This window comes from Terrapene carolina, unplaced genomic scaffold (assembly GCF_002925995.2).
Source record: "Terrapene carolina triunguis isolate 2854851 unplaced genomic scaffold, T_m_triunguis-2.0 Scaffold62, whole genome shotgun sequence".
NCBI lineage: Eukaryota > Metazoa > Chordata > Testudines > Emydidae > Terrapene > Terrapene triunguis.
Genome location: NW_020664413.1, coordinates 11,755,607 through 11,781,060, shown reverse-complemented (window position 1 = coordinate 11,781,060; position 25,454 = coordinate 11,755,607). Strand labels below are relative to the sequence as shown.

The 25,454-nt window shown below is 44.8% G+C and overlaps 1 protein-coding gene across 2 annotated transcripts in view; it reads left to right on the top strand.

Annotated features, from left to right (window-relative positions):
• Positions 1–1,104: 1,104 nt before the first annotated feature.
• The window catches only part of LOC112117778 (protein mono-ADP-ribosyltransferase PARP14), a 50,462-nt gene continuing 26,112 nt past the window's right edge, over positions 1,105–25,454 (top strand). The window contains exons 1-7 of one of the 2 annotated variants that reach the window (XM_026647412.2): positions 1,105–1,291; positions 7,896–8,035; positions 8,144–8,177; positions 10,875–10,925; positions 13,521–13,709; positions 17,518–17,784; positions 19,379–19,615. In XM_026647412.2, the coding sequence (XP_026503197.1) occupies positions 1,105–1,291; positions 7,896–8,035; positions 8,144–8,177; positions 10,875–10,925; positions 13,521–13,709; positions 17,518–17,784; positions 19,379–19,615 (1,105 nt within the window). Of the gene's footprint in view, positions 1,292–7,895; positions 8,036–8,143; positions 8,178–10,847; positions 10,926–13,520; positions 13,710–17,517; positions 17,785–19,378; positions 19,616–25,454 lie in introns of both variants that reach the window. The other variant, XM_026647411.2, reaches the window with a different exon arrangement.

The window sequence follows — 25,454 nt, the reverse complement described above, 5'->3', positions numbered from 1 at the left end:
GGCCTGTAAAGAACTGAGTCATGCATGGACATGTGGCTTGCCTATGTGACTCCAGGCTCCATCTTCTTGCTATGATCTTCCTCAGGGCAGAGGATATAAAAGGCCCTGAAAACTCCTCCATTTGGTCTTCAATCCCGCTTCTTGCCTCTGGAGGAACTTTGCTACAAACTGAAGCTCTGAACAAAGGACTGAATGACCCATCCCAGCCATGGATGTACTCCAGAGCCTTGATTTAAACATGCAGCTTATTCCATCACTGCTACAAGTCTGAACCAAGAACTTTGCCATTACTGTATGTAATTGATTCCATTTAACCAATTCTAGCTCTCATCTATATCTTTTTCCTTTTATGAATAAACCTTTAGATTTTAGATTCTAAAGGATTGGCAACAGCATGATTTGTGAGTAAGATCTGATTCGTATATAGAGCTGGGTCTGGGACTTGGTCCTTTGGGATCGGGAGAACCTTTTTTATTTTACTGGGGCATTGGCTTTCATAACCATTCATCCCCATAACAAATGGCACTGGTGGGGATACTGGGAAACTGGAGTGTCTAAGGGAATTGTTTGTGTGACTTATGGTTAGCCAGTGGGGTAAAACCAAAGTCCTCTCTGGCTGGTTTGGTTTGCCTTGGTGTGCAAAGGAACCCCAGCCTTGGGTTGTAACTGCCCTGCTCTCAGCACTTTGTCCTGAATTGGTACTCTCAGTTGGGTCCCACCAAAGCCAGCATCGTTACATGCTGCTTTATCTTCGTTGTGCTTTTTTTGTACAGATGCATGTAGGGCTGCGCTGGCAGAGGAGGGGGGGTGCCCGGGGGTGAGATTGGAGGCTTGCAGGGTGCCCCAGATAAACCTCCCCACGTTAGGTCATGGCACCCTGCGGGGGGGGTGGGGGGGTTGGAGATGCTGCACGTGCAAAGCTAGTGCCTGCCCCTTCCCCAGTTTCCTAGCTCAGAGGCAGGCCTGGGTCACGTTACAGCAAAGAAACTCTGGGAGGCGCTTTCCGGGAAATGAAAGTGAAAGCACAGCAACCGGGGCGTTTTTCGTACCGTGAGGCGGTAGATTCCCGCCTGTGGCCAGTCTGCCGCTCAGAACTAGCTGGTCATGGCCGGGGAGGCGAAGTGCCCCTTCCCGCTGCTGGTGGAGGGGGACTGGGGGGGCTCGGGGCTCCCCAAGAACCTGAGGAAGAAACTCCTGTGCTACTTCCAGAGCGGGAAGAAATCCGGAGGGGGGGAGTGCGAGATCCAGGAGCGGCCCGGCCAGGTCCTGGTTTGCTTCGCCCAGGAGGAAGGTAAGGGGGGGGGGACCCTGACCCGTCTCTTAACGTTTATTATTTGCAGTTTGGGTATCAACCGGGGCGGCGCCGGCCCCTGGCGGTGGGGGGAGCTGAGATGGGCGAGACAGAAAATGGCGCGCTGGGTGGGGGGGTGGGGGTGACTACAGAGCTTGTGGGCACACCCAGGGGGGCACTGAGGCTCCCCGGCCCCCACGCAGGGCCCGAGCTTGAGGGCTCTGGCCCCTCGCTGCCTGTCTTAGCGGGAAGGGCCCCCGAGCCTGCGGCTAGTAGCCCTCGGACAGCCCGGCCCACCCCCCCCCGTCACAGCAGCAGCGTCCCCTGCGCCCCCAGCTTGGCCACGGCCCCGTGCCTGTGCCACCCCCGCGTGCAGTGCCCAGCTCCGCCCTCTGAAGGGTGACCAGACAGCAAGTGTGAACAATCAGGATGGGGGTGGCGGGTAATAGGCGCCTATATAAGAAAAAGCCCCAAATATTGGGACTGTCCCTATAAAATCGGGAGGTCTGGTCACTGTGTCTGCCAGTCCCCTCCTCACATGGTCTGCTAGCAGGGCCGGCTCCAGGGTTTTGGCCGCCCTAAGCAGCCAAAACCAAAAAAAAAAAAAAAAAAGCCGCGATCGCGATCTGCGGCGGCAATTCGGCGGGAGGTCCTTCACTCCCAGGCGGAGTGAGGGACCGTCCGCCGAATTGCCGCCAAATACCTGGAACTGCCGCCCCTGTCCGGAACGGCCGCCCCAAGCACCTGCTTGAGAAGCTGGTGCCTGGAGCCGGCCCTGTCTGCTAGTCCCCTCCTGCACATCTGGGGCTCCTCCCCAACCCACACTCCGTCTGTTCCGAGGTGTCCATGCCCCCCATTCCCTATAGCATGTCACCTCACTCTGCTGTGATTCCCTCTTCTCTGTGCATCCTCCCCAATGTATCAGAGGGGTAGCCGTGTTAGTCTGAATCTGTAAAAAGCAACAGAGGGTCCTGTGGCACCTTTAAGACTAACAGAAGTATTGGGAGCATATGCTTTGGGTAAGAACCTCACTTCTTCAGATGCAAGTAATGGAAATTTCCAGAGGCAGGTATAAATCAGTATGGAGATAACGAGGTTAGTTCAATCAGGGAGGGTGAGGTGCTCTGCTAGCAGTTGAGGTGTGAACACCAAGGGAGGAGAAACTGCTTCTGTAGTTGGCTAGCCATTCACAGTCTTTGTTTAATCCTGATCTGATGGTGTCAAATTTGCAAATGAACTGGAGCTCAGCAGTTTCTCTTTGGAGTCTGGTCCTGAAGTTTTTTTGCTGTAAGATGGCTACCTTAACATCTGCTATTGTGTGGCCAGGGAGGTTGAAGTGGTCTCCTACAGGTTTTTGTATATTGCCATTCCTGATATCTGACTTGTGTCCATTTATCCTCTTGCGTAGTGACTGTCCAGTTTGGCCAATGTACATAGGAGAGGGGCATTGCTGGCACATGATGGCATATATAACATTGGTGGACGTGCAGGTGAATGAGCCGGTGATGTTGTAGCTGATCTGGTTAGGTCCTGTGATGGTGTTGCTGGTGTAGATATGTGGGCAGAGTTGGCATCGAGGTTTGTTGCCAACGTAGTTACCCTTCCTCTATGCATCCTCCCCTTTCCCCATCCATGAGTGATCCCTCTCCCCTATGCCTGTCCCCCTTCCCCTGTTCTGTGACCCCCTCCCCTAACCAAGCCCCACCTCCCCCTGCCTGTGAACCCCCACTCTTATGCATGCTCCTCCCCATCTCTCTCCCTGGATGCTCCCTCTCCACCTTTGTTATTTCCATGTTCTGCCCTTCCCTGTGCTCATATGGCCTTCTTTGCTGATGCTGGCCAGGCTGCCTTCACAGCTGGGTGGTGGGAGTGCAGTGGCTGCTGCCTTGGCACCCAACTCTAAGGATAGCACCGCCACCAGCAGCAGCACAGAACTGCAGAAGTAAGGGCTACCTTTGCGCTGGGAGGGGTGACTATGGGGGGGACAAGGCAAATTTTAGGGAGGCTACAGCTCCTGCAAGCCCCCCTCCCTGCTGCCCCTGGAAATAAATGTATTCTAAGAGTATGTGTCAGAAGGTCCTGTTTCAATTAACTAGGTTATTCCTCTCTTCTGGTCCTTAAAAAGATACCATCAGTATGAAGTCTAGTCACTTTTGAAAAGCCAGTTACAAGTCCTTTCAGTATTGCGCCTGCCCCTGCCAATTTTTGTGCCACTGGAATTTAAAAAAATATATATATATTTTTTTCAAATATTTTTCTCTCTCCTGTTCTGGTGTGAGATACCACCCTGAACAAGGGAAACTGACTGACTGTGCAGAGGAAACAGTGAAAACGATTCTACACAGTGTTGCAGAAGTTGAGCAAACTGGGGGGAAGAGAACAATCCCCCCACCCAATCTTTTGTTCTTGTAACTATGCGGGGGAGGGGAGTTCAGACAGAAATATGATTTTGAAGTCAGTGGGGTCCCAGCAACTCTTGTGTCATGTAGCTGTGTGTTGTTAAACAGTTCCTGTGTATCACACCTGAGGTGGCTGCATTTCAGTGCTGGGTGAAATGTTTCTTGCATATATACAAGGGGTAGATGGAGCCTTTGCTCCTGCCCTGAGTAAGGGGCAGCGTGTAAGCACATTGCCCCATGAGGAGTCTTGGGAAGAAATTATGATCTGGAGGATAAGGGAAGTTACTGCAGCCTTTTACAGGGCAGAACTTACTTCCCTCTTGTCAGCTCAGCTCTGCTTGTCGAAGCTTTGTGGGGGTTGGAGCCACAGTTCTGCCTCCCATCTGTACCTGTCTCCACCATTCTGCACCTAGTTGCTGACAAGCAGGAGGTTGTATTGGCCTCCACATGCTTGACTTGGGAACTGGACAGGTTGCATACAAGTGTGGAGTAAACCTTATAACTCCCACACTCCCCCGCATAGCCATGTTTGGGCCAGATTGTCTCTGCCACTAACTCTGTAAAGCACTTGAGAGGAAAGTGCTATGTTAATGTCCAGTAATACGAGATTATTTATTACAAACTTTTTCTCTACAGAATTTACATCTGCTAATGTTGGGCCATATTTCCTGAATGGAGAGAGGGTATCATCTGTATGCCCACTCTTCCTTTCCTATGTACATCAGATTGAGTAGATCTCAGACTTTCTGATGCTCATTTCTTGTGTTCTTTTGTAATTTTTGAACATCATCCCAGAAGGCTGTGCATATTTGTGTATTTTTTTGATTAAGACCTTTCATTTGTCCCTACCACAATCCTGCCACATATATATCTTTTACTTGGAACACATCTTTAAAAAAAAAAAAAGGCAATTGCTAGATGGAGCCAGTTGTGCAAAAACACTGTACTAGGAAGTAAATGAGTTCTGGTTTCATGGCACACTCTGTATCCAATATCAAGGATGGATTAATCCTTTAATGTGCTCTGAGCAATGCCATGATACTTATGTTCCTATGCACAGCGGAAATTCTCTGTGATGGGTTCCCCTCGTAATGCATTGACCAGATCCACCTAATGCCCCAAACCTCTAAATATTTATGCTCATGCTTAACTTTACACTTATGAGTAGTCCTATTAGTATTACAAAAGCGCGCAGACACACCAGTTGCATTGGGGTCCAGTTACACTGAATGATTTATGAACACATAGTAAGAGACAGTCCTTGCACTGAAGAAGTTACAGCCATAGGCCCTGACAGTGCAGACTCTTAGCCCTGGTCTACACTATGAGCTTAGGTCGAATTTAGCAGCTTTAGATCAATTTAACCCTGCACCCGCCCACATGACGAAGCCATTTTTGTCGACTTAAAGGGCTCTTCAAATCGATTTCTGTACTTCTCCCTGACAAGGGGATTAGCGCTGAAATCAACCCTGCTGGGTCAAATTTGGGGTAGTGTGGATGCAATTCGATGGTATTGGCCTCCGGGAGCTATCCCAGAGTGCTCCATTGTGACCGCTCTGCACAGCACTCTCAACACAGATGCACTGGCCAGGTACACAGGAAAAGCCTCGCGAACTTTTGAATTTCATTTCCTGTTTGGCCAGCGTAGCAAGCTGATCAGCACAGGTGACCATGGAGTCCCAGAATTGCAAAAGAGCTCCAGCATGGACCGAACGGGAGGTACTGCATCTGATCGCTGTGTGGGGAGACGAATCCGTGCTATCCAAACTCCGTTCCAAAAGACGAAATGCTGGAATATTTGAAAAAATCTCCAAGGGCATGAAGGACAGAGGTTATAACAGGGACCCGCAGCAGTGCCGCGTGAAGCCTACCAAAGAACCAGAGAGGCAAACAGCCGCTCCGGGTCAGAGCCCCAGACATGCCGCTTCTATGATGAGCTGCATGCCATTCTATGGGGTGCCCCTACAACTACCTCACCCCTGTGCTTCCTTCTTTCTCCACCCCTCCCGGGCTACCTTGGCAGTTATCCCCCCATTTGTGTGACGAATTAATAAAGAATGCATGAATTTGAAACAACACTTTATTGCCTCTGCAAGCAGAGATCAAAGTGGGGAGGGGAGGGCGGCTGGCTTACAGGGAAGTAGAGTGAACCAAGGGGTGGGTTTTCATCAAGGAGAAACAAACAGAACTTTCACACCATAGCCTGGCCAGTCATGAAACTGGTTTTCAAAGCTTCTCTGATGCACAGCGCGCCCTGCTGTGCTCTTCTAACCGCCCTGGTGTCTGGCGTAATCAGTGGCCAGGCGATTTGCCTCAACTTCCCACCCCGCCATAAACGTCTCCCCCTTACTCTCACAGATATTGTGGAGCACACAGGAAGCAGTAATAACGATGGGAATGTTGGTTTCTCTGAGGTCTAACCGAGTCAGTAAACTGCGCCAGTGAGCTATTAAATGTCCAAAGGCACATACTACCACCATTATGCACTTGCTCAGCCTATAGTTGAACTGCTCCTTACTACTGTTCAGGCTTCATGAGCCATGGGAGCAAAGGGTAGGCTGGGGTAGGTGGGACCGTGCGGTGCTGCCAACTGGGAGAACAGCCTGAGGCAGAAGCCTCCAGCTGGCATGATATTCCAGGCAGGACTGAATCTCCATTAGATGAAACTTAAAGACAAGAATGACCTGGAGTCATTCCCATTTTTGTCCAGGCGCCCGCGACCGACCTCACCAAGGCCGGCCAGGAGCACCCATGTCTGCCCAGGCGCCCCCGACCAACCTAACCGAGGTCGTCCAGGAGCACCCACGGGACGACGATGACGGCTAGCAGTCGTATTGCACCGTCTGCTGTCCGCAAGGCAAGGGGATGCTGCTGTGTAGCACTGCAGTACCGCGTCTGCCAGCAGCACCCAGGAGACATATGGTGACAGTGAGCTGAGCGGGGTCCATGCTTGCCATGGTATGTCATCTGCACGGGTAACCCGTGAAAAAAGGAGAGAAACAATTTTTTGCCGTTGCTTTCACGGAGGGAGGGAGGCCTGATGACGTGTACCCAGAACCACCCACGACAATGTTTTTGCCCCATCAGGCATTGGGAGCTCAACCCAGAATTCCAATGGGCGGCAGAGACTGCGGGAACTGTGGTATAGCTACCACAGTGCAACGCTCCGAAAGTCGACACTAGCCTCGGTACTGTGGATGCACACCACCAACTTAATGCGCTTAGTGGGGACACACACAATCGACGGTATCAAATCGATTTCTAAAAAATCGACTTCTATTAAATCGACCTAATTTCGTAGTGTAGACATTACCCTCATTCACATGAGTAGATCATTTGCTGCAGTGTTTGTGAAGCACTCTGATTTAACTGGTGTTTCTGATGCTACTGTAATACAAATAACAGGCTTATATATATTTCCCTCTTCTCTGCCCTCTTGCAAATAAAACACTTTTCTGACACTTTATGCTTCCTCATTCCCTACTTCCTACAGCCCCATAAGGTCAGAAATCCACTCAGAAGTTACTGCTGGTTAAGATGAATAACTCCTCACGTATATTTATTCAGCACCCCTCCAAAGGAGGGCTCTGGAGCATCACCCAGTGGGGACCATGCTGCTATGGGGGAAGGGGTAACCCAGGGAGCTGTGTAGAAGCCCCATGTTCCTGCAGATTCCTCAAGATCCTCACAAATCTATGGGTTTAGGGGACTGAACACCCTCCCAGTTCCATGCCTCTACTCACCCCACTATTACTAATGGAACAATTGGAAGGAAATTGCAAGGAAACTAATATAGGGTATGTATTATTAATTATTTAGTCTCTTATTTATATAGCACCAACAATGTGCTAGGCGCTTTAGAGACTGGTGTGGTGACAAGGTCCCTTCCCCAAACTGCCTGCAACCTAAGGGCATGATCTTCCTTGCCCTGAAGTCAATGGGAGCAGAATTAGCCGTAACTAGGCAACATGCAAACAAGGGGAAAGAAATGGGAAGTAATGAAGAACAGTTCTATTGAATGAAGTTTAGCCCATCAGTCTAGTGCCATGATTTTTTTAATGTTCTTGTTTAATTGTTGGAGTTTGTGGTATGATTTGTTAACAGTGCTCAGCAGGGAGGAGTATGTTGCCCATAATGGTGCATAGACCTATAAACTAACATCCCTTCTACCAAGATTATAATAGTTTTCTTTGTTTGTGCTTTAGTGAGGCAGCGAGTTCTTGACAGAAAGACCCATGAGCTTGACTGGGCAGCGAAAGGAAAATTAAAGCTGGTTGTCATGCAGCCTGAAACAACAGGTGCAACCAAAAAAGACGTGTCCGGGGAAGTGCCGCGTCCTAAAGAGGTAAATAAATATGAAACAGAATCCTAACCTGCAGTGTTCAGAGTTTTGAAGTAATAGCAAGAATGTCACATGCTGTTTTTAATTGGCTTACTGTCCTTTTTGTTTTAGGAGTCCGAGACACCAAGCAAACCCCAAGAACCAGGTAAGGTTTTGTTCAAAACAAAAAACAAATCTGAACTATATAATGTTCATAAAAACTAGAATATTATTTGTGAGAAATGAAGCTTTTTCTTCTGTGTTGAGGAATGATATATGGAAGATAAAAACTACTTTTAAGGGAGAGAAAATGCTTTCCACAATGACTCCTAACTCTTGGCTCAATGTAGAACCCATTGAAGTCAAGGAAAAAATCAGAAAAGCTGAACTGCATCCTCTGTAGAGATTTATTCAGCAGAAATTCTAATATGTGATTTTTTTCTGCCTGGATTTGGGTTCTGCAGCCGGACTGAATGTAGTTATTCAGAAAGGCAGTTAACTTAGGGTATGTGTACACAACAGCTGGAAAGTGATCAAGCTAGTGTGCTAAAACCAGGAATGTAGCCACTCGTGGCAGGCGGGGCTAGCCATCCAAAACCATAACCAAAACGGCTATGCCACCGTGGATACACTTCTATTTTTAGTGTGCTAGCTTGATCACAGTTAGCGCGGGTACGTCTTCTCAAGCTGGAATTTACATTTTCCAGTTCCCGTGCAGACAAACCCTTGGAAGGGAGTAGTGTTTTGGACATGATCAGTGAGTTCTATTATCTGTTGCTGTAGGCTCGTCTCAGGCTCCGATGTCATGTCCCAGTCCAGCAAAGTACTTAAGTACATAGTTAACTTTTAGCACTGTGAGTAATATTATTGACTTCAAAGGGATTATTCATGTGCTGAAAGTTTATCATATGCTTAATTGCTTTGCTGGATCAGCACCTATAATGCTTTGCTCCTCCAATTCCTGCAGAAAGTTTTAAATTTGTTACTCTTGTGAAAGCTATTTTTCTTCTCCAGTTTTTATCATTAGTCTAGCTCTGAACTACAGCAGCCATAGCATATTCCCTCAACTGGTTGATTGCAGCTGAGAAACCAGGTGGGTGTGGTAATATCTTTTATTGGACCGACTTCCGTTGGTGAGAGAGACAAGCTTTCAAACCACACTGAGCTCTTCTTCCTGAAGCTCTGTGCCGCTTGAAAGCTTGTCTCTCTCACCAACAGAAATTGGTCAAATAAAAGACATTACCTCACCTACCTTGTGTCTTTAATATCCAGGGACCAACATGGCTACAACTACACTACATACAGGGATTGCTGCTGAACATTCCAGGTACCCTCAGGCCCCAGCTGTGCTACTCAATGTGATTAACAGTCAATCCTCATCTGTGAAACATCAGTGGAACATTGGCAGCACAACAGTTGCCCTGGAGAAACAGTATCAAAAGTGTTAATGCAGTTCAAAAGTTAAATTTATTTTTATAGAGGCTTGATGAAAGACAATGTAAGCAATGGCACTTTAAAGGGACACTGTCAACATTGTTTAGCCATAAAATTAACATGCAACTCATGCTAAACCCTGGTATCTGTGCTCCATGGTCTATTTTTAAAACTGATGTTTGCTTTGTCAGTTCCACCCATCAACACCTGATTCACTGTGAGTCACAGAGGAAACAAATCTATGCATAAAGGATCCCTGGTCTATTGAAAGAATTGCTCATTGAAAACTATCAATGGATGATGATCGCTTTGTTCTCGATATGAGCTAGTATTTCAATAATCAATGTACATGTGCCTAGACTCTCAATGTGAAGTCATACATATGGAACTCCCTTCAGCCCTTTGTGAGCTGTTGGTGGCTCCTACATGTCACCACAGCAACATTTCAGGGCCAGATTGTGGGGTGGAATCTCTCTTAAAGACTTGTATAATCATCAGAAATATTTGTTTAAACCTTTGGCTTTTAGGATTCTTTCAACCCTGTGCATATCTGCATATTTTCTTGGCCTAATTAGAAAGGTAATTCCACACCAATTTTTCTTTAATCCACATTGAGGTCTTTACAAATAACCCTCCCATTTGATAAAACAAAGTTCCTTAACTAATCTCCAGTAATTGAATGAAAATTAAAGAGCTCCTTGTGCTACAGGATTGGAGAAATCATCTGGTGTGCAGTTTTTGTTGCAAGATTTTTAGCTAAGAGAAGGGTAAGACTCTCCCTTCTTATTAGTCAGCCTCCTGCATACCCCTACATGATAAGTACTTACTTGAGTAATCCTTACTTGCACATGTGAGAAAGGGGCAAAGTTTCAGGCCACAAATGCAGTTAGGCAGCTTTTGTCATTTACCTTCTCCCTTCCGTGTTACCATTATTTATTTGTATTGCGGTAGTGCCCTGGGCCCCAGGCAGGAACAGGAGCTCTTAGTAATGCTTCTCACAACAAAAAGATTCTGTCCCACAGATCTCTTGTTCAACAGCATCCATTTCGCAAGAGCCAGAGTTTACTTTAAAGTGCTGTAGCAGATTGCAAAGGCTCTTAGCCATGTTTCTGACAAAGTGGATGGATACAGTCTAACAGGCTGTCTGCACACTAGTTTGTTTTTATATGATGCATCATAATTTTTGAGGTTGTGTTATTTTTGAGTGACATAATGCTTGGTTTGAAATAAAAAGATATATCACAAGGTGTAATTCTAAGGTAACTGCTGTCAAAGGAGACAACAATCAAACTAGATTAATTCTGAGCTCTAAAAACTGTGACAGTGTTCCTTCAACTGCAGTAAACACCAAGCAATCACATTTATTTAGTTTCATGGGATTTTTTTTTTTTTTTTTTTTCAGTTAATGAATGCCATGTATCTTTTCCAGTCTGCTCTGATGATGGGAATTCTGTGTCTGTAGAGCAGGAAAAGAGGACAGGTATGTATACAGTTTGTTAAATAGGACAATCACAAATTCTACTCTTGCATTAATTGATGGTTTTCATGGAAATTTAAACTATAACAGCTTCATGGAAAATTAAATGGCTTGTGGTGTTTGTTTAATGCAAAGTAGACTAGACTTAATTACACGAGTCTAAAAAATACAGACTGTGTCTTTTGTAAGTTGCCACTGTCCTTGGGGAGCCTGCCCACTCTCTCTCTTTTCGGGGTCTCTCTAACTATACCCCACAGGTGTCAAGCATTGAGCCTTCACATCTCCTAGGGTGGAATTGAACAGTTTGCTCACTCTCAGACCAGAGCCTGGGTTACAGCCCCCTGGTATCAACCATGACTAATGCAGCGGGCCCAACTGGGATTGGACCCTGCAAGGCTTTGTCTTTGGGAGCCTGTGACAGCATACATTTGCAGAGAGACAGAAACCACTTCTTCAGAACAAAGCATGATTTATTTTTGCCCAGAGGTACACAGCACTTTAAAAAGTGGATTTAAAAGCAACAAGGACTACTGCATGCATATTCCCTTATGTTAGATTAACCTCTCTTTCCACAGCTGAGGCAGGTCTGGTTTATTCCCCATCTCTGAGTTGGGAGAACCAGCCTTCGCCGCTTGCAGCCTGCCTCAGGGCTTGACTACACTACAAAATTAAGTTCACTTAAGTCGACATACAGCCACCGCAGTAAATAAAGCGATGGTTCAGGTCCACACTTGCTCTTTCTGTCAGTGGTGCACATCCTCACCAGGAGCGCTTCCACCAACTGAAATGGGGCATTGTGGGACACTGACAGCTGGAGCCTGGCAGCCCTGCATGGGGCTGACAGCTGCTCTCGCTGTCCCACCGCTGACAGCCGCTCCAGGGCTGACAGCTAGAGCTGGCAGCCAGGCATGAGCTCACAGTTGGGCCCCTGGCACTGTCAGCTTGAGTTGTCAGCCAGGTGCTGGGTGAGCCCTGCATCCGGATGACAGCTCAGGCTGTCAGCGCCCAGGGGCAGGAGGCCAGCTGTGTACCAGTGCCCCGGGGGGAAGTGGGGAGCTCCAGCTGTCAGCCATCAGCCACACTCGGGGCTGACAGTCAACAGATGACATAAGTACACAGTAAACAAACATTGCGTCGCCCTAACTACATCAGCATAAGCACTATCCCTCTTGTGAAGGTGGAATTATGTCGGTGTAGCATGGGACTTACTTCAGCAGAAGCAGCATTTTAATGTAGACACTTACGTAATTAGGTCAACGTAAGCTACCTTGCATTGACCTAAGTCTGTAGTGTATCGCAGGCCTCAGTCAGCCTGTCAGCCTTTTCACTGACACATCCTGCTAACCTCTCTGACCACCTCCCATATCACTTTCTGCAAGGGGCTTTGAGGGGATTGGTCTTCTTTGTTTCCAGTCTTAGCCTGTAGGGAATCAGGTGAGCTCACTTACCAATTGATGGCCCCGCCATTGTTATCTTAATTCCTTTGAAGATCCTTAAATGAGGCTGACTTCTCTATATCATTGTTTTACCTTTCTTGGGTTCCTTAACAAAATACATCAAAGGAGACTGTAAAAGAACTCTATGCATTCAGTCACGCAGCAATATAAAATTGAAAAGGGAAACCAAGTCCTACAAAATATTGCTAAAAAATAATCCAGAGAGACAAGGCGGGTGAGGTAATATTTTTTATTGGACCAACTTCTGTTGGTGAGAGAGACACGCTTTCAAGCCACGCAGAGGACTTCAGGTCTGGGAAAGGAACTCTCAGCATTACAGCTTGTCTCTCTTATCTACAGAATTTGGTCCAATAAAAGATACTATCTCACCCACCTTGGCTCTCTAATATCCTGGGACCAATATGGCTACAACTAACACTGCATGCAAGAAATAATTCAGACATTTTCCCAGTTTGCCACATAAGTATCAACAGCACAGAACCACTAGCCTCAGTGGCAATCTCAGAAGAGGCCAAGTATTAAATGAGCCGGAATACTGACTTCCTCTCTCACTGTTGGCTGTGTCTACACAAATTTCCCATTGTTTCCATTGACACTGCATCTCCACCACTGTCAGCAGTGGCGCAAACATTGTTATCCGACACTGCTCTAAATGGGTGTAGACGTCACGGTGGTTTAAAACACCAGTACCCTATTTATGTTAGAGGTCCCATCATTGCTGGCACTGGTGGAACTGCACTGGTGGTGACAACAGTGGGAAATGTAAGAGGAAAATGTCTGTGTAATCAAAGTGTTACAGGTGATCCTCTTTGTCATGGATGAGCCAAACTGGGCATTGTGGAGAAGTTTGCACAGCCATTCCTCTGCTGTTCTGGTTTTGTGGAGGAGACATTGTCTCCAGGACTGTGGATCCACAACTTTTCACTATCATACATTCAGTTTATTTGGCTTTTTTAAAGAATTTTGTGAAACAAATTTAAGGAAAGTCATTTTAGAAATAGCTTTTTATTTCTCTGTCTTCTATCATTATTTTTGTGCTGATAAGCTTGATATTAATGCTGAGAAAGATAAAAAGATCATTTTTCCTTTTTAATTTTGTTCAATCAATCAGATTTCTCATCTGTGATTTCATCCTCTTCAGGGAATTTGGGAAAAGAGACGACATCCTCTGAGCAATCCACTGTAGTAATCATCACTGCCCCAGGGGAGGAAATTGATGATGACCTTGTGAGCATGTACTTTGAAAATAGAATGCGGTCAGGTGGGGGACCCATCAAATCCTGCGTCAGAAATAATCAACAAATAATCATCACCTTTGAAAATGCTGAAGGTATGATATAGACATACTTCTCAAAAATATGCCCTCTTTGGTAATGGGTCTTTGAAATTTCATGTTGTAGTAGGAAGAGAGCCTGAGACATAAGCCCTTGTATCAGAGGCCTGAGGCCTGAACTAAAGTAATGGTCAAAACTTGCTAATATAAAGCAAAGTTAAGTTGTGAGCAAGAGGCAGGCCTTGCTTACAGAATCTGGCAAGAATAGGGCTGATATTGCAGAAACACACATTCCTAAGTAGTGCTAGGCATAAGAATGTATACACAAACACATTCCAGAAAGGTGGTACCAGAACACCTTGATACCAGCACATTCCCCAAAGGTAACAGAAACACACTGACCCATCCTAAAAACAAGGTCAGGATGACAGCGTGATGGATAGAAATGTTTTGATCGAACCATTATGTACAAGGTAATGGGTGGTGGTTAGCCACATCAGAGGGTGGCACCTAACTACGTCAGAGGGGTGATACATAATTTGTTGGTATCTGTGTATAAAGATGTATCTCAGAGGGAGTGTCTTTGGCCAGCCTAGGGAGCAGTGGAAAGTCCCACCACTGACTGAGCTGTGTCCATTGTCACGGGCATACATGTCTTAGTATCCTCGTAGAGTCTGCCAGGTGCTATTACCTTGCTTCATCCACAATAAACCTGGCTGGGCACCTTCGCACTTTAACAGATTTTGTCGTCATTGGGCAATTCGCTCAGGATCTGCTGTGCTAGCTATCTGCGCAGAGCTGGGTCAGCACACAGGGAGAACACACACGCAGCCAAACATCTGACGACACGTTATTCCTGGATGACTGGGTGTGAACAGAATAACTGTACCTGTACCCAGTGTGCACTGGAGATGTGGGTGTCGTGCCAGCTATGAATACACTAGTACAGGGAAACAATACTGGGATAGGTCTAGGGAGAAATCACTGGATCCATGTAGATCTCATATATGGAAACCACTGTGTAAGGTGCATGGCAGGGCAGCCTGTTCAGGGGCTAAAATAGCAAGTGGGGAACTGCCCTACATACTGGCTGTAGATAGGAGGTAAATCTCTCATTGGCCTTTTGCCCCACGCAAGTCCCATTTTGTTTAGGTTTTGGAAGTTGGGAAAAGAAGGCAGTAAGTTTCATGCCATTGTGAAAACCAGAGAAACACTACTGCTGTTTGTCAAAATTCTTCATACTATCCTCAGTCTGCCATGGCACCATGTGCAGGGGAAAACTTTACCAGTTGGCTGAGGAGTTGCTGGAAATTCTGGACACAAGGTACAGGGCAGCAGGGATAAGGAAGATGAAAGGGGTTATAGTCATAAATAAGATTCAGATGGCTTTTCTTTAGGTTAGGTTAGCTTTGTACTGATGTGGTAGCTAGTTATTCACCTGATAATATGGAATCTCAACGGCATTAAAAAGGAAGTAAAGCAAAAGAGTTTTGGAACCAAGTTACCATCCTAGGCAAGTAAATTACATCCTCGTCTGCAATTAGCAAATAAATTACCTCCTTGTCTGTTTCTCCTCTTCTGCAATTAGGCACCCATTCAGAAAGGTCTTTATTTACCTTCCTAAACTGGGGGCCTTGAACCTGAAAACCAAAAACATCTATACTATGTAGCTTCCAAGAGAAACTAGAATCTCCTAACTCCTTGTTTGACTCTCCTGTTTAAGACAAATTGCTGCATAGGGCAGAGAGACTGATTAAGATAAAGTACATAAATCTCCATGGCTGGCATCTGTGTGCCTCCTTGAAATTGTTTTTCTGCAGAATCACTGAGCTGGGTGGAGAAGACAAGGTCTGTTGAAACTCACAGGTCTTTTGTGGAAAACAGACTGCTAGCATATCTCAGGTTTCTCACCTACAACTTTAAAATTGAAGATCTACTTTTCCCTTACTATAATGACAGTATTCAGGGGAGCTTTTCAGATTTTTTTCCCCTAGAATCTTAGTCAAACTTAGACATGTGGTGCATTGTTCCTCTGTCTTCCTTTTGGATCACACTCTAGCTGCTTGTTGCCTGATAGTGGTCCTCCCAGGCTGTGCTGGCTCACACATTCACCTCTTGTGAGGCTCCATACAGCCTCAAGCAGGCCCACCGACAGCAATTCTGGGTCCCCCTAGAAAGGTATGGCTGGGTTTACGATACAACTACCCTTCTTACTTTTTTCAAGTTGGGCTTCTTTGTCTTATTTTCCTCTCAGTTTCTGAGCTCCGGACTTAGGTTTTTGCTCCATAATGAACAGTAAGGACTGATTTGAAATACCACACTCCACATTTCAGTTGAGATGTCACACGCTTACTCGGGCTGCTGTTGCTGATGCTCTGCCAGACCAGCAGGATGTAGCAGCCCTCTGGCAAACTGTTACTGTCACAATGAGGGACGGCGCTCTGTACAGAGCAGCAGCAGGAAACCGGATTTCTTTCCCTTTTTTTTTTTTTTTAAAATCTTAATTTTTATTAAAAAAAATGTATCTATCCCATCTGCCCGGGCCCTTTTAAATTGCCAGGCACCTGGGCAGTTGACCCCTTTGCCCCACCCCACCCTCCCCCCGTCAGCAGGCCTGGCCTCAAGTACTGCCCACCCTTCACCCCCACACGATTTATCATTAGATGGTAATTAGGGAAGCAACAGAGAAATAAATTCTAATACTTAAACCAAGAGACAAGAAGAGAACTGACCAAGTAGAGATAAGAGAGTGCTATAAGGGGCCCTGTGGCTGGCAGGTCAGGAATGTGTGTGTGTGTGTGTGTTTGTCTTTATAGTAAGGCTTCAGTGAGTGAAGCCTTATGTGGCATAGTCCTACAGCCATGAAGAACAATTGTATTGGATAATATTTGCTTGACTACATAGTTCAGTGGCAGGTTAATAGGGCACCATCGAACCAATTTCAAAAAATGAGTTTAAAATAGCGTCAGGTTTTACACTTGCCACCCAATTTCTCCTGACCTTTTCCATGGTTTTACCGTCACATTTCCATATGTTCTAAAATGCTTTTCTCTGCTTGTTGCTGTGTGAGGGATCCAAATGAACGGGATAAACTGGCTGCTATGCAGGGGAAATGGCAAAACTGATATACACAAAGTGCTGTCAAATAGACTGAAAAAATAGAAAAATATGTTTTCTCTAGTCTTACTAATAGTCATTTTAGGTGTTGTAAAAATAATGGTGAAGAACATTTCAGACACAAGTGTGATATTTAAGTGTGGCACTGTCAACTTCAAGTCCAGATCTAGCAAAGCACTTCAGCAAGTTTTCTCAAAGGAGCCTAGGGAAATTAGGGACACATTTCCTATTAAAACTCCAAAGGGATTTGGGCACCTAACTCCATTTGAAAATCCCAGCCTGAATAACCTGATTAACTTTAATTGTGCCTGTGGTAACTTTGCTCCATAGGGTCCTAAATACATATATTGTAAATAAATTAATATATTTCAGCAATAAATTAATCCACTTCATTAGCCCTCACTGAATGTTGTCATTTCAAATCTAATCTAGAGAACAATATTTGGTACTTAAGGACTAATTGGCACTAGTAACATTTAGTACTAGGGGTAACTGCATTTTTTAAAAGGAGACTGGGCTACTCTGGATGTCCCTTTATGGGGCTGTAGAATAACTTTTAACTTGATCATAACTTTTGACCACATGACTTGTTTTAATCTTTTCCATAACAAAAGAAAGTAAGACTCCACTTGAGAGAAGATTTTAAAATATATCAGAACTTAATATAGAACTTAACATATTGATCCATTCTGAGTAACTACAGGTATATAACAGAGATCTCCATTTATTTGTGTTTCTGTGGAACTAGATGCACAAGAAGTCTTAAAGAAAAAGGATCATGTAGTAAAGAAAATTGCACTCCATGTGAAACCATGGCAAGTGGAGAATATCCAAGAACTCCCACAAATGACTTCATCTCTAGTTGTGCTTGAAAATATACAAGATACTACAAAACAATGCATGTTAACTATGCTGGTGGAGAACATCAGTGGCTTATCAGAAGATGACAATGACTTCAATATGGAAATGATTCCTGAAGTAAATGCGGCTGTAGTTACATTTATCAAAGATATTGGTAAGATGGACTGTGTGTGTACAATATGTTGTTTTCACTTGATGCTTTAAAAGGGGCCATTCAGCTAACACTTCAGCTGAGCTGAAAAACAGAGGAACATATTCTGCCACAGGCTTCAGACAAAATCCAGTCTCACTTACATCATTGTAAATCAGGAGTAACTCCACTAAAGTAAATGGAGCTACACCAGAGTAAAGATCAGTGTAAGTGAGAAGAGAATTAGATCTAGTGTGTTTTGTAACTGAAGAGGGAACTACAGTCATTTGTAAATTACAATCCTGTGTACAGAAGTGCTGGGCAGCTGGCAGTGTGTACAAAGAACTACTGAAAATTATATAAAATAGTATTTAGTGCCTGGTGAATTATAATTATGGGCCATATGGTGCCAACAGTTTATCAGCAAAACTGTTAATGGAATGGTGCATGTTTATTAAGACAGAAGCCATCATCAAATATTCATTAAGGGCCAAAACCTTGTTCCATTAAAGTCACTGTGATAGTTATGCCATTGACCACAATGGGAAAATTATTTGATCCTACGTAATGAATGGTCATTAAAAGGTGATTTTTTTTTCAAACCAATACAAATCTATTCTGTGTGTGTCAACATATGCATATATAGCAGTCATATTATAGTGTACTCCAGGGGTCGGCAACGTTTGGCACGCGGCTCGCCAGGGTAAGCACCCTGGCGGGCCGGGCCAGTTTATTTACCTGCTGACGCAGCAGGTTCGGCCAATCGCGGCCCCAACTGGCTGCAGTTCGCCGTCCTGGGTCAATGGGGGCGACGGGAAGCAGCGGCCAGCACATCCCTCGCTCGCACCGCTTCTCGCCGCCCCCATTGGCCCGGGACGGCGAACTGTGGCGAGTGGGGGCCGCAATCGGCCGAACCTGCCGCGTCAGCAGGTAAATAAACTGGCCCGGCCCACCAGGGTGCTTACCCTGGCAAGCCGCGTTGCAAATGTTGCCGACCCCTGGTGTACTCTCTTGAGTGATACTTTAGCCTATTTTATATAATATATTCTTATTTACATCAGTGTCTCTGATCAGTATGTATGATAGGGAACATTATGATTACAACCATTCCAGAAGACAGGCATTCCCTTGTATTGTATAGCAGTGAGAGGTGTATGTGGATTTGTCCTGAACAAGAATTGTAGCTGATCTGATTAACAAATCAGATCAGATGGTATGGAGAACTATAGCCCATATGCATAAGACCAAATTCAGGCAGGAATGTCTAAATTCTGTAATCCTGGTCTGCTACAGATTCCCTCTGTAGCCTTGAGGAAATCATTTTACATTTGTAAAACTGCTATTTACAAGACCAGGCACAAAAACTACTCATCCACCCTCTACCATGATGGCTGATGATAGTGAAAAAATTAATGATATTTTGCTTCCCTATTAAAAAAAAAAAAAAAAAAAAAAAAATCACTCAGGCAAGTGGGAAAGTAGACTTTTGCAAAGCTGGTTAGTAAGGATTAATTATGTATAACTGAACATTTTGATCCCTACACTTGCTTATTTTCTTCTGTTTTTCTAACATCATAATAGTAAAAATCTGTTAAATGTTTTTCTTTTCTGTTTATAGATATAAGGAAATTTGTTGAAAAGTTCAACCAAAACCATAGGGCGAAGCAACAAAATATAACAGCACGGCATCTTGAGGTGACAAAAAGCATTAAGGCTGAAAATGTACCACCTAACGTATCTAATGACTATATAACTGTCTACTTTGAAAGTAAAAGAAATGGAAGTGCACAAGTGTCAGATGTTGAACAGTTACCTGAAGAGAATGCAGCTATCATTACTTTTCATGATCAGAAAGGTAACATATAAATATGTATCATTTATGTAATCTTGCAGTTAAAAGATCAACATGAAAATGAATATACTCTTTTAAGAAATGGCTAACTTACCCTTAGAAAAAAATTAACTGGTTTGATGGTTTGGCAGGTTGTTACTCTGTTAAGTTAGAAACCTAGATTTGGGACTGGATATAATATGACTAATATGAGGCACTTAGTTTCCAGTGGACATATATTACATTGTTAGGATCTCTGCAATGTCTTTGAGTCTGCACGAGGATTCTGTCCTTTCTGTTTCTTAAATTAGGGACTCCAAAGCCAACAAAAATGCCACATAAGTTGAAGGTGAATTTTCATCAGGCATTTTTAGGAGCCTGGATAGCGTCTCCTTTCTTTCTACCTAGATTTTTAGTCTACATTCCACACCATGGTATCCAAGTTCCTTGTGGGCACTTGGGCTGAGTTCAGTACATCTGAGCGGTGGCTGGGTGGGCAGAGATGGTGTTATTACCACATTTCTGCCCTCGGCAATCCTGGGGCCAGAGGGGGGTGAGTTCAGCTCCCAGCTTCATTACAGCAGCCCTGAGCCTTATGCTCCCTTAGTCCTGAGGTTACTCAAATTTACATCAGCTGCAATGGCTCCCTGTGGATTGGTTGGAGCTCTGTGCAGAATGGGGAATGTTGTGCAGTAGCCTGCATATTAGCTCTGCACCAGCTGAGAACTCCTCAAGTGACTCCAAGAATGCAATGAAGAATCTGGCCCCAAATTTTTATAAATTAGGCACTAGTGCTGAGAGCTCACATCTTTTATGTAGTTGCCTAAATAGGGATTTAGGTGCCTAACCATAGACACCTAAGATTATAGATTGTGTTGTAGATGACTGGCACTGTATGCAAGTTGTTAAGGACGTTTTAATCTGTTTGGCTAGACACCACACTAGTATTTGAATTAATTCTGATGCAATATTAATTTTGGCTATAATTATGCCAGATCCTTTAAAATAATATATATTTGCCCAGTTACATTTTAACCAGTCTCCTAAAATGGAAAGTGTTGCTTTGTTTTGTAGCGATAAAGAAACAGCTATGGGAGAAGTCTCTCATGCAAGAAGTTCCAATAGCTTCAATATAGGACGAGATCCTCAGCTGGCATAAATCAAAATAGCTCCGTTATTTACTCCAGCTGAGGAGTTGACCTTAATTGTATAGGTAGGTTTGGCTTTCTCACTCACTAGCCAGGAGCGTGGGAATTGTCCCTTTCAAGGAGCTGTTAAGCAGCAGGTTGGCCTCCTCCTCCTTACAGTGTTGGCCGGGGGCGGGGGTCTCTGCTCCACTGGACCAGGACAACCACACCCTCCAATGCACTTGTGTCTGTAGGGATCGGGTGTCACCACCCCTGTGGGAGCGCATGCAGCTCTGCTGTCGTGGAGCCACTCCCAGGAGCTGCACAGAGCTCCCTACACTGCAACAGGTCTGTGACACTCGATCCCTGCAGGCGCATCGACCCATTGATTTTTATTTTTCATCGATTTTTAGTGTCAGCTGAAATAGACGTTTACCTACAGTTATCAATTATAATTGAATCCTGCCAAGTCTATGTATAGATAAGGCAAGCAGCATCTGGTGCTAAGAGGTTAAAAGTGTAGAACACCAATGTCTGTGTTAAACTTCCAATGTGGAACATTGTGTGCATTATAAATCTGTAAGTCCACTTAAAATCCCATTACCATAAATCAGTTTTTTTCCTCAGGAAGCTGATAACTCTGCAATCACATAATAGAGTTACACCTCTTTAATCAGACTGTTGTTCATTGTTCACACAATGGATATGCTGTACATAAAAAAAGTAGAAAGAGCTTTACAATGTAACTCTTTTTTTTCTGGATGGAATGTCTCAGATTTATTTATAACATGGCAAGAGTAAGTATTACTATTTTGTAATCCTGTCTAGTATGATGGCTTGTTATGCTGTGAGCATGTACAGTAATATACAGGATATACAAGCCTTTGGGTACAGTAACTCCTCACTTAAAGTCGCCCTGGTTAACATTGTTTCGTTGTTATGTTGCTGATCAATTAGGGAACATGCTCGTTTAAAGTTGTGCAATGCTCCCTTCTAATGTCGTTTAGCAGCCGCCTGCTTTGTCCACTGCTTGCAGGAAGAACAGCCTGTTGCAGCTAGCTTGTGGGGGCTTTTCATAGATTCATAGATTCTAGGACTGGAAGGGACCTCGAGAGGTCATCGAGTCCAGTCCCCTGCCCGCACGGCAGGACCAAATACTGTCTAGACCATCCCTGACAGACATTTATCTAACCTACTCTTAAATATCTCCAGAGATGGAGATTCCACAACCTCCCTAGGCAATCCATTCCAGTGTTTAACCACCCTGACAGGAACTTTTTCCTAATGTCCAACCTAGACCTCCCTTGCTGCAGTTTAAGCCCATTGCTTCTTGTTCTATCCTCAGAGGCTAAGGTGAACAAGTTTTCTCCCTCCTCCTTATGACACCCTTTTAGATACCTGAAAACTGCTATCATGTCCCCTCTCAGTCTTCTCTTTTCCAAACTAAACAAACCCAATTCTTTCAGCCTTCCTTCATAGGTCATGTTCTCAAGACCTTTAATCATTCTTGTTGCTCTTCTCTGGACCCTTTCCAATTTCTCCACATCTTTCTTGAAATGCGGTGCCCAGAACTGGACACAATACTCCAGCTGAGGCCTAACCAGAGCAGAGTAGAGCGGAAGAATGACTTCTCGTGTCTTGCTCACAACACACCTGTTAATACATCCCAGAATCATGTTTGCTTTTTTTGCAACAGCATCACACTGTTGACTCATATTTAGCTTGTGGTCCACTATAACCCCTAGATCCCTTTCTGCCGTACTCCTTCCTAGACAGTCTCTTCCCATTCTGTATGTGTGAAACTGATTTTTTCTTCCTAAATGGAGCACTTTGCATTTGTCTTTGTTAAACTTCATCCTGTTTACCTCAGACCATTTCTCCAATTTGTCCAGATCATTTTGAATTATGACCCTGTCCTCCAAAGCAGTTGCAATCCCTCCCAGTTTGGTATCATCCGCAAACTTAATAAGCGTACTTTCTATGCCAATATCTAAGTCGTTAATGAAGATATTGAACAGAGCCGGTCCCAAAACAGACCCCTGCGGAACCCCACTCGTTATGCCTTTCCAGCAGGATTGGGAACCATTAATAACAACTCTCTGAGTACGGTTATCCAGCCAGTTATGCACCCACCTTATAGTAGCCCCATCTAAATTGTATTTGTCTAGTTTATCGATAAGAATATCATGCGAGACCGTATCAAATGCATTACTAAAGTCTAGGTATACCACATCCACAGCTTCTCCCTTATCCACAAGACTCGTTATCCTATCAAAGAAAGCTATCAGATTGGTTTGACACGATTTGTTCTTTACAAATCCATGCTGGCTGTTCCCTATCACCTTACCACCCTCCAAGTGTTTGCAGATGATTTCCTTAATTACTTGCTCCATTATCTTCCCTGACACAGAAGTTAAACTAACTGGTCTGTAGTTTCCTGGGTTGTTTTTATTTCCCTTTTTATAGATGGGCACTATATTTGCCCTTTTCCAGTCTTCTGGAATCTCTCCTGTCTCCCATGATTTTCCAAAGATAATAGCTAGAGGCTCAGATACCTCCTCTATTAGCTCCTTGAGTATTCTAGGATGCATTTCATCAGGCCCTGGTGACTTGCAGGCATCTAACTTTTCTAAGTGATTTTTAACTTGTTCTTTTTTTATTTTATCTGCTAAACCTACCCCCTTCCCATTAGCATTCACTATGTTAGGCATTCCTTCAGACTTCTCGGTGAAGACCGAAACAAAGAACTCATTAAGCATCTCTGCCATTTCCAAGTTTCCTGTTACTGTTTCTCCCTCTTCACTAAGCAGTGGGCCTACCCTGTCTTTGGTCTTCCTCTTGCTTCTAATGTACTGATAAAAAGTCTTCTTGTTTCCCTTTATTCCTGTAGCTAGTTTGAGCTCATTTTGTGCCTTTGCCTTTCTAATCTTGCCCCTGCATTCTTGTGTTGTTTGCCTATATTCATCCTTTGTAATCTGTCCTAGTTTCCATTTTTTATATGACTCCTTTTTATTTTTTAGATCATGCAAGATCTCGTGGTTAAGCCAAGGTGGTCTTTTGCCACATTTTCTATCTTTCCTAACCAGCGGAATAGCTTGCTTTTGGGCCCTTAATAGTGTCCCTTTGAAAAACTGCCAACTCTCCTCAGTTGTTTTTCCCCTCAGTCTTGATTCCCATGGGACCTTACCTATCAGCTCTCTGAGCTTACCAAAATCCGCCTTCCTGAAATCCATTATCTCTATTTTTCTGTTCTCCCTTCTACCCTTCCTTAGAATTGCAAACTCTATGATTTCATGATCACTTTCACCCAAGCTGCCTTCTACTTTCAAATTCTCAACGAGTTCCTCCCTATTTGTTAAAATCAAGTCTAGAACAGCTTCCCCCCAGTAGCTTTTTCAACCTTCTGAAATAAAAAGTTGTCTGCAATGCAGTCCAAGAATTTGTTGGATAGTCTGTGCCCCACTGTGTTATTTTCCCAACATATATCCGGATAGTTGAAGTCCCCCATCACCACCAAATCTTGGGCTTTGGATGATTTTGTTAGTTGTTTAAAAAAAGCCTCATCCACCTCTTCCACCTGGTTAGGTGGCCTGTAGTAGACTCCTAGCATGACATCACCCTTGTTTTTTTACCCCTTTTAGCCTAACCCAGAGACTCTCAACACTTCCGTCTCCTATGTGAATCTCTACCTCAGTCCAAGTGTGTACATTTTTAATATATAAGGCAACACCTCCTCCCTTTTTCCCCTGTCTATCCTTCCTGAGCAAGCTGTACCCATCCACACCAACATTCCAATCATGTGTATTATCCCACCAAGTTTCAGTGATGCCAACAATGTCATAGTTGTATTTATTTATTAGCACTTCCAGTTCTTCCTGCTTATTACCCATACTTCTCGCATTTGTATATAGGCATCTAAGATACTGGTTTGATCTTTCCTCCCAGTTTTGTCCTGACCCTCCTTTCTCTCTGCCAATATAGCCCACACTCCCTTTCGTTTCCGACCCATCTCCCAGGTCTCCATGTTCCCCACTTACCTGTGGACTTTGCTCACCTGTCCCCGTCGAACCTAGTTTAAAGCCCTCCTCACTAGGTTAGCCAGTCTGTGTCCAAATAGGGTCTTTCCCCTCCTCGAAAGGTGAACACCATCTCTGCCTAGCAGTCCTTCCTTGAATAGCATCCCGTGGTCTAGGAAGCCAAAGCCCTCCTGGCGACACCATCTTCGCAGCCAGGCATTCACCTCCATGATGCATCTGTCTCTGCCCGGGCCGCTACCTTTGACAGCAGGGGCTTGTAACCAGGGTGGACTGGCAGCCCCCCTATCAGCTCCCTGCTCCCCTAAGTTCCCTGTGCTGCAGTTCAGCTGTCCCTCCCCTCTCCCCCCCCCCACTGCCATGTACTGCTCCTACCCTCTGCCTTGGAGCTTCTCCCAGAGACTCCTGCTTGCTGTGCAAGGGGGGAAGGGAGGGGATAATGTCAGGGTGTCCCCCTGCTCCTGCACCCCACTTACCCCTTCTCCATATAGAGTAGGGAGGGGACACGGATGGAGAGAGACAGAGAGAGCCTGGGACAGCAGGTGCTGTCTCAACTTCCTGATCCACTTAAAAAGACAATGCACTTAAGAATGGGTCAGCTTATGTAAAGGGGCAGTGTGCATCTCTCTCTCTCTCTCTCTCTCTCTCTCTCTCTCACACACACACACACACACACACACACACACACACACACACACACAC